Genomic DNA, 8,722 nt, shown 5'->3' with positions numbered 1-8,722 from the left:
TTTGATTTCCCTCCTCCATCCTCTTTTGCATCACTGCTGGCATCAGCAGGATGGCACCGGCGGCAGAGAGGAACAGCAGAGGGACATCCACCGTACAAATCACAAAGCAGAACTTTAGCCCCAGAGGTGCGGCCTGGAGGCATTCTGCTGCTTTGCCCTCTCCTCCTCCTCCCCGGGTAGCAAGAGGTGAGCGCAGGGCTCGGGGCACGGAGAGCCCGGGGCGAGCCCTCCGGTAGATGGCACGCACGGGCCCGGCAAAGCGTCACGGCAGCGAGGGAGCGAAATCTGACACTGCCAGACACTCCCTTGGGATAGCCAGGGGCCGAGCAGGAACCAGGAAATACAGGCTCTGCCCGGCCAGAGAACGCCCCTGCTGCATGGAGAAGGGAGCGACATGGGCAACCTCCCCAGCTGCGGGCGGCCGTGGTGAGTACGGCACCTGCCGGGCACGGGGCTGGCACCCACAGCTCTGGGCACCTACGCGGAACTTTGGGTGCGATTTGCAAGCTTCGCGTCCTTGGGCTGGGTTTGCTCCCGCCTGGCTCCCAGCCCTGCGCCCTGCCAGCCCTCACAGGCACACAGCGAGCGAGCAGCGTCCTTGGGTCGCTGCTGTGCAGGTGCCAGGGTGCAGGTGCCCGGGCGCAGGCAGGTGGGAGCCTGGGGCAGCTCCTGCCTGCCAAAGGCAAGGGTATGGGCAGGTGAAGTGGCTTCGTGGCTCTCATGTCTCAGCCCACACGGGCTGTGGCACCTCCTGGGGCTGGCGGCTTGGGTTCCCGCTGCCACACCAGCAGCTGAGAATAGCTCAGTTCTAGGAAAGCCCCAGGTAAAGTCCCTGCCCTTGCCCCTGCAGTCTCTGGTCAGGTAGGCTGGAGAACACCCTGAGGCATGCCCTTGGCATGCTGCAGAGAGGGGTCCCTGGGGCAGTGCTTGGGCCGTGGGTCAGCTTCCTCATCCTGTTCTCGCCTCCTCCATCCTGCTTTCAGCTCCCCCATCCTGCTCTCAGCTCTCCCATCCTGCTCTCACCTCCTCCATCCTGCTCTCAGCTCTCCCATCCTGCTCTCACCTCCTCCATCCTGTTCTCAGCTCTCCCATCCTGCTCTCAGCTCTCCCATCCTGCTCTCAGGTCCCCCATCCTGCTCTCACCTCCTCCATCCTGCTCTCAGCTCTCCTCCAGCCCCTCTCCCTGTCCACGCCTGCCTGGGTTTTGTTTGTGCTTGAGAAACCCTGGCCATGGCTTTCAGACGGTGTTGCTCTTTCTCCCTGAGAGGGTGGATGGCAGTTTAATCCCTCCCGGCTCATGTTGTGCCCCTGCTTACAGCAAAAGGGCACAGTGGAGCATCATTCAGTGCCAAGTGGAAATATTTTCAGCTCTGAGTGTGGAATATCAGACGAAGCTCCGAGGACATTCTCTGAAACACTGCATTTGTTTAAAAATATTGTAGTGATGGCAAGATTCAGAGCATCATCTAGTGGCTGAAGCAGGGGAGGAGGTTCAGGGCACCCAGGTCCTCCCAGTCAGAGCCCTGAGCTGAAGGACAGAGGAATTTGGGATTTAGGAACAGGAGCTATAGGTGGGAGGTAGAAATCAGGTTGGCATTGACATGGGGACAGGGGAAGGAGCAGTATGGCAGCAGGGACATGTGTGCTGTCATGTAGAGTGTGATGTGCTCCTTGCAGGCTGTGAGTTGGTTACAACATGTTTGACCTGGTTTTGAAAGGAGGGGAGAGGCTTGCCCTGCTCTTGTTTCCTTTGCCACATCCATTCTAATTACTACAGATGGGAGGCTGGGAGATGCCATCTCCTACCTGGCTGTGGTTAGCCTGCAGACAGCCTCAGAACAGCTGCAGCCTACACACTGCCTGCTAATGCAACCAGAATCAGCAAGAGCAGCTTGTAAAGCTCAGACTTCATCCTACCTGCCAGGAAAGGGGTAGGGGCCCTGTTGGTTTTGCTTCCAGTGGTATTTAAAATATTGCACTGCAGAGCTTGCCTCGGTGTTGTAAAGCAGCAAGGTGCTCTTAGCACACAAAGCCTTGTCAGGGTGGGCTCTGGAGACCCCTCCAGCTCACACAGACAGTGGAGGGGGAAGCTGCAAGTGGGGGATCATCACAAGACAAAGCAAAGCTGCCTTGAGCTAGGCCCCCAGCTCCTGGGGTCAGTCCCTCAGATTTTGTCTGTCAAGGATTGGGAGGCCATGAGTGCCCCTGTGGGGCAGCACACAGCAGAGAAGAATCATAGAATGCTCAGGTTGGAAGGGACCTCAGAGATCATCTACTCCAACCTCCCTGTCGTGATAAGGGATACCTCTCAACTAGACTTGGTTGCTCAATGCCTCATCCAGCCTGGCCTTAAACACATCCAGGGAGGAGGCATCCACAGCCTCTCTGGGCAGCCTGTTTCAGAGTCTCACTGCCCTCAAGAAGAACTTCTTCCTCAGCTCCAGTCTAACCCTGCTCTGCTTCAAACCATTCCCCCTTGTCCTGTGCCTAGACACTCTTATGAATAAAAGTCCCTCTGCAGCCTTTCTGTAGGAACTCTTCAGAACCTTCAAGAACACTTCAAGAAGTGCTGGATCCTTTTGCACAGCCTCATGGCCACCCTGCCTTCCCCAAAGCTGCCTTTGGCATCCCCACTCCAGCAGGTCTGGCTAATCATTACTGACCATTTTGAAAGCCTCCAAGTTCTTTGCCCACATTCATGGTGGTGCTTTTTTTTTTTTCCTGTTTTGCCACTGGAGTGCCAAAGGCATTACTGCAAACACTGTCCTGCTCACTCACCCACTGCAACTGCCTCTGAAAGCTGGCAAAGGCAGAGGCTCTGCCTCAGGCACTGCATTGTTCCCTCGTGTGACAGCACTGCCTGGCAAATGCAGACACTTTGGGACGTGGAATGTTCCTTGGGAACCATCTGGTTGCCCTGCAGCCCCATTAAAAGCCCTAAGTGCCCACTTTCAGCTGCTGCCTGTGCCTCAGCAGACACACAGACTGGTGTGACACCTTCCTCTGCCTGCTGTGTTGGTTGATGGCCAGCACCAGATGGACCTCCATAGGGGCAGAAGGAGCCATACAAGGGCTGGCACCTGCTCTCCTCCAGCCCTCAGAGTGTGATGCAAGGCTAACATTTCTTTCATGCATCTGTCTGGCGTGGAATGGGACAGGTTTCTGTTCTGCCAGACAGCCTGTGCTCCCCTGCCAGCCTGTGGGAGCTCAGCTCCTGCCTCTGTTGTTACAGCTGGAATGAATTGGGCTCCTATTTGTTCCATGGGTGGGACACAGCTGTATTTGGCTCCTCTCTTTCTGGTCACACAGGTAGAGCTGAGATCAGAGTTTGGCTTGGCTTGTAAGAAATGCAGAGCTTGTTTAGGTGGAAAAGTGAGAACAGGAAAAGTGTCTGAAAGAGAAAATTAGCACAAGGTCTGGGCAGAGCTGCTCCTTGGGCGATGAGGCCAAAGCAGAGGGTGTGAGGCTGTTGAAGCATCTGTCCCTAAGAGAAGGGGTTTGCACCAGCTGAGATCATGCTCTGCACCCCACAGCACTGATCACACAGCTGCAGAACTGCAGTGAAATCTGTTCTCCTTCACCCAGATGCTATTGGACAGCCAGGCAGGGCTGAAAGGCAAAGAGACTTGGGAGTGTCTGGGGAGTATTAGGTGGGACACAGGAGAAGGAAATACATCCACACATCATCTCTCCTTTGGAGCTTCTCCCTGCAAGCATTGCTCAGGTTCTGGCTTGGCTCAGTAGCTCTTCTCTGAGACATTTCTTGGGCCTTTCTCTCTCATTACCCACAGATGTGGTACCCTGGGGTTGTGCTTTGGGGTTTGTATGTTATGAGAGCTGAGACTGGGGCTTCTCAGGGCTAATGTCTCTCTCTGATTTCAGGAACTGTCCTTCACCTTTTAAAAGAAAGAAAGAAAAGCAAGGTAAGGATTTGTGGAAACGCTTTAGAAAGCAAGAAGAGGTGGAGTGACTGAGCCCCTGGTTAGCTGACATAAGTCAGTGCTGACTGTGAACTGGATCCCTGAGGCTGAGGTTCTGTCCCATACTCATTTGTACCTAAACTTCCTCAAGAGAAGCTTGGTAGGAGCAAGAGGCAAGATTTCTTTACATCTTAAAGCAAGAGGTGTGATGTACCGTGGGACTTGGCAAGTGGAGGGTGAGGGACTTCAGCAGTACCTTTAAAATACCAGAGTCTCACATCAAAACACTTCTGAGTACTCTCAAGTGGCAGCACAGTAGAAGCCTCATCAAACTGAGGCTGCAAACATCCCTCTGACATCACAAAGTGCATTCCCTAAGCAACCCAGTCGTGTCCTGTGGCCTTTGGACCATGTTGGGCAAAATCTGTTTGCCAGGCAGCAAAAGAAAATAACAAAGCTGCAACTGACTTCTCCAAGGTCACTGCAGCTGACAAGGAAGCTCTCTGTGCTGTGTGTGTCCTCCTAGGTTCTGCCAAGAACATTGAGGTCCACAACATGTTGTCATCCGGGGAAACTTTATTTTTACCAAAGAAACAAGCCCAGCCTTTCTTCTGAGACAGGCCTGAGAGACAGCCTGAGGGCTGAGGGTGTCAGATGAGGTGGAAGTTTGATTTGTGTCCAGTACAGAGAGCCCAGGGGCCAGACACTGCATTTCTGCCTTCAGAGGTGGAAAAACAAACAACTGTGTTAACCTGATCCCACTGCTTTTTCTTTTCCAGGAGCTAATGTGAGATATGAGAGCCAACAGCATCAGCCTGGCAGGCAGGTAAACAGCTTTCCAGAGTTGTTTTCCTAGCTGTATGTTGAGAGGACAGCTGAGCGCCACTTCCTAGGCTAGATGGGTTGGGAGCAATGACTGGCCTCATCCTGTATAGGCTCTGGTGGCTGTGGGAATGGTGTGCACTGAAGCACAGTGATGCTGGCCCATGTTTTTCCCCTAAAGTACAGTGGAATCCATAGTGGAATCTTTCTCAGAGCCTGAGGAGCCAGAGGGCTGGATGGTGGTGGTGGCAGTGTGCCAGGTGTCTCTGCCCGGTCTGGGGGAGGCAAGGGTAGCAGCAGCAGCAGCCCAGGGAGCTGACTTTGCAGAGCTTTCTCCCCAAAGGCTCCAACGTACGAAGATGTCCCGGAGTTCCCTGTCTATGCCACAGTGAGCAAGGGCCAGACCGTGCAGCAGGACGACAGCATTCACTATGCAGACATCCAGGTGTTCAGCAAGGCCAGGGAGCGCTCTGCAGCAGAGGTGAAGAACTTACAGATGCAGAATGCCACAGAGTATGCCACCCTCAACTTCCCCCGGCCCAGGCTGAAGTACGACAGCAAGAACGGGACCCTGGTGTAAGAGGCTTGCTGGCCCCCTCCTCCTTCAGCAGCAAAAGGATTTCACAGACTTAGAAATGTGGTGGATGTGAGCTAACCTCGTGGGCACATCAGGTCTCTCTGAGAATCAGAGAATTGTCAGGGTTGGAAGGGACCTCAAGGATCATCCAGTTCCAACCCCCCTTCCAACCTCACACTACATCAGGTTGCTCAGAGCTCCGGCCAGCCCGGCCTTAAAAACTTCCAGGGATGGGGCTTCCACCAGGTACAGGTGAAGGTACGGGGAGGCTGTGTCTGCCTTTCTCTTTGGAGGACACAGACATATTTATTCTCACATAATGAGTAGTCTTCTGTTTGATTCTACTGGCAAAGCTCACCCCTTCTCCTTGGAAGAGCTGCCTCTGAAGCTGGCAACTGCAGCGCTGTGAGAAGACAGAGCTGCTCCAGGGCTGGTGAAAGCTAAAACCACAGCTCAGAGCTGCAGTGAGAAAGTTCCTGCTGTGGCAGAGGAGCAGCTGTGCTGCTCTGAAGATGGATTTGGGGACCTGGCATACAGGATTCAATACTGGGGTAAAGGAGACATTGCCACAGGATTTTATGTCAATGCCAAGAAAATTCTGCAGTGTGCAGAGGAACCTTTTGGCTGTGCTGTCCAGTAGACCTCATCAGGGCCAGGGTAACATTTGGAGGAGAAGGCCCTTTTCTTTATAAAGGATGCAGTATATTTTTTCTACCTGAAAGTGTGGGGGGGTTTTGCCTATACCACCCAGCTGACCTCAGTGGGATTATTGTAATGAGTGCAGCAGAAGGCCCTTCATTTCTAATGGGTACTGGATTCTGTTATTGGAAGGGTTGGTTCTTTTGAGTGCCAAGGATTCCTCTGTCTCCTCTGTCTGCTACTCCAGTTCCCTCCAATTCCCTTCTAGACTCCATGCCCAGAATGAAAACCTTTTTTTCAGACCAAGGAGGATTGAATGGGCACAGGATTTGATTACAATAACGTGCTGGGGAGTCAGGGGACACTCTAGAACTCAGCTGTCAGGTGGGATGCCAGATCTCATTCATCCTGGGCAGCACTTAGGAACCTCGTTCACTGACTCACTGGTACAGGAACTAGAGGGGGACTCTGGCTTCAGTTCTAGTCAAGCCCTCTGCATCCCAGGAAGAAATGGGATTTTTTTAAAGAAACATTAAATATGAACTCCAGTTCAGGAGATTTTTCTAGAGGGTGAATACTCCAATAAATGTAACCCAGCACATTACTGCAGGGCCATGCAGATGGTATTGAAGGTTTTCATCACCCAGCAGAAGATCTGGGTTGGGGGACAAGCAGCTCAGCAAGCACAGACACCAAGGTCAAGCTGCTGGGCTCAGGGTGGTGTCAATTTGTACATCCATCATGTTAAACCAGTTCTGCTGTTGACATGGGCAGGACTTGGGTTTGGCGGTGAGGAATTTGCTTTCACTTGGGTCACTGTTATCTATTGATCAGCTCTTTTGAGATTAGGGCAGAAACTATCTTTTAATGAGTGCCTCCAAGCCTGGAATGGGAATAATTTCTCTCTTATTCCCTGAAGAGCACCAGCCAGCATTTGGTGTTGTTTCTGCAAGAACAGTGGATTGAGATGAGCAAATGCTCTGCAGATTTGTGCAGATGAAACGTGAAAGCCACATGTGCTGCAATAAAGACTTTTTTAAACGACTTGGTGTTGCACTGAATGTGAATTAAAAGCTTCCAACAGCCTGGCTCCTGTGTTTCCTGAGGTGGTTATGTTTGGGTGTTAAAGTATCAAATGTTGCCTGAGCATTAAAGATGTAAATTTCAGTTTGAACTAATCAATTTGCACGTTTTGGGGAAGGCACTTTTTGGGGAGGCTGTTGCCTTCTTAGAGGCACAGAGGCAGTCCTGGGACACTCCTGGCTCTAGGAATGGTTCCTCCCATGGCTCACAGGGTGTTAGGGGTTGGAAGGGACCTTTGAAGATCATAATTCCAACCGCCCCTGCAGGAGCAGGACCATAGGATTCAGCACAGGTCGCACAGGAACACATCCAGATGGGGCTTGAAAGTCTCCAGAGAAGGAGACTCCACAACCTCTCTGGGCAGCCTGCTCCAGGGCTCTGTGACCCTCACAGTGAAGAAGTTCCTCCTCATGTTGAGGTGGAACCTGCTGTGCTGGAGTTTCTATCCATTGCCCCTTGTCCTATCACTGAGCAGAGCCTGTCTCCTCCCTCTTGACACTCAGCCCTCAGATATTGATAGAGATTGATCAGTTCCCCTCTCAGTCTTCTCTTCTCCAGACTAAACAGCCCCAGGGCTCTCAGCCTCTCCTCACAGGGCAGTGCTCCAGTCCCTTCAGCATCCTGGTAGCCCTCTGTTGGACTCTCTCCAGCAGATCCTTGTCCCTCTTGAGCTGGGGAGCCCAAAACTGGACACAATATTCCAGGTGAGGTCTCACTCAGGACAGAGTAGAAGGGGAGGAGAACCTCCCTCGATTTGCTGAACACACTTCTCCTAATGCCCCCCAGGATCCCAGTGTCCCTCTCGGCCACCAGGGCACACTGCTGTCCCATGGAGAACTTGAGGTAGAAGTCAGATTCTTCTCCACAGGGCTCCGTCTCTAAGTGCCACTGCTGCGGATGAATGCCTCCGCGCACAGCAGCCCCTGCGCGCTGCGCCCCCCGCGCCGGCTGCAGGAGGGCCCGGGCCGGCCAGGCGGGGCCAGTGCAGGGCCGTCCCGTCCCGTCCCGTCCCGCCCCCGTCCCCGTCCCCATGGAGAGCGGCGATGCGCCGCGGCCGGGCCCGGCCCGGGCCTGCACTCTCGCCGGCCGCAGGTAGGGCTGCAGGGCACCCCATGGGCTCCATGGTTACCCTGTGCCACCACCTGCCCGGGCTCTCCTTAGCCCCCTCAGGCTTCAAGGGGGAAGGAGCGCTGGTACAGTGCCCTTGGGACGGAGCGGAGCTGTGGCATCCGGCATGGGGACTGTGATGGACACGGTGCCTCCACACACATCACAACCTGCTGCGTCCTCCGTGAGTTTCCAGGAGTCCCTTTTGTGTCTGAACTCTCTTCTGGATGTTTGATGGGGAGCGTGGGAGGGTTGGGCATCCATGGGGACTGTGATGGACAAGGTGCCTCCACGCACATCACAACCTGCTGTGTCCTCCGTGAGTTTCCAGGAGTCCTTTTTGTGTCTGATCTCTGTTCTGGATGCTTGATGGGAGGGGACACTGAGGGACACAAAGGTATTAGCTACACTAAGCAGCACTTTTTGCTGTTGCTTCAGTCCTGGCCTCACAAACCTTTGTTTCTGAATCAGCTGAAACTGACCAGGAGAGGGCAATGCCACCAACCAAACTGGCATCCACCCTGCACGCTTGGAGTGAAGGTCACTCACACCAGGAACAGTTGATGTGGACATC

At 53.7% G+C, this 8,722-nt stretch overlaps 1 protein-coding gene across 1 annotated transcript; it reads left to right on the top strand.

Annotated features, from left to right (window-relative positions):
* Nucleotides 1-394: 394 nt before the first annotated feature.
* On the top strand, nt 395-5,322 carry C34H11orf52 (chromosome 34 C11orf52 homolog). The gene is made up of 4 exons (XM_054395724.1): nt 395-426; nt 3,883-3,923; nt 4,700-4,746; nt 5,086-5,322. The coding sequence occupies exons 1-4, from the start codon at nt 395-397 to the stop codon at nt 5,320-5,322; spliced, it is 357 nt and encodes a 118-aa protein (XP_054251699.1).
* The last annotated feature ends 3,400 nt before the right edge of the window (nt 5,323-8,722 follow it).

The sequence above is a fragment of the Indicator indicator genome, chromosome 34, assembly GCF_027791375.1.
Source record: "Indicator indicator isolate 239-I01 chromosome 34, UM_Iind_1.1, whole genome shotgun sequence".
In the NCBI taxonomy this organism is placed as follows: domain Eukaryota; kingdom Metazoa; phylum Chordata; class Aves; order Piciformes; family Indicatoridae; genus Indicator; species Indicator indicator.
The sequence above is the reverse complement of the archived record's forward strand: the minus strand, read 5'-3'. Positions and strand labels throughout refer to the sequence as shown.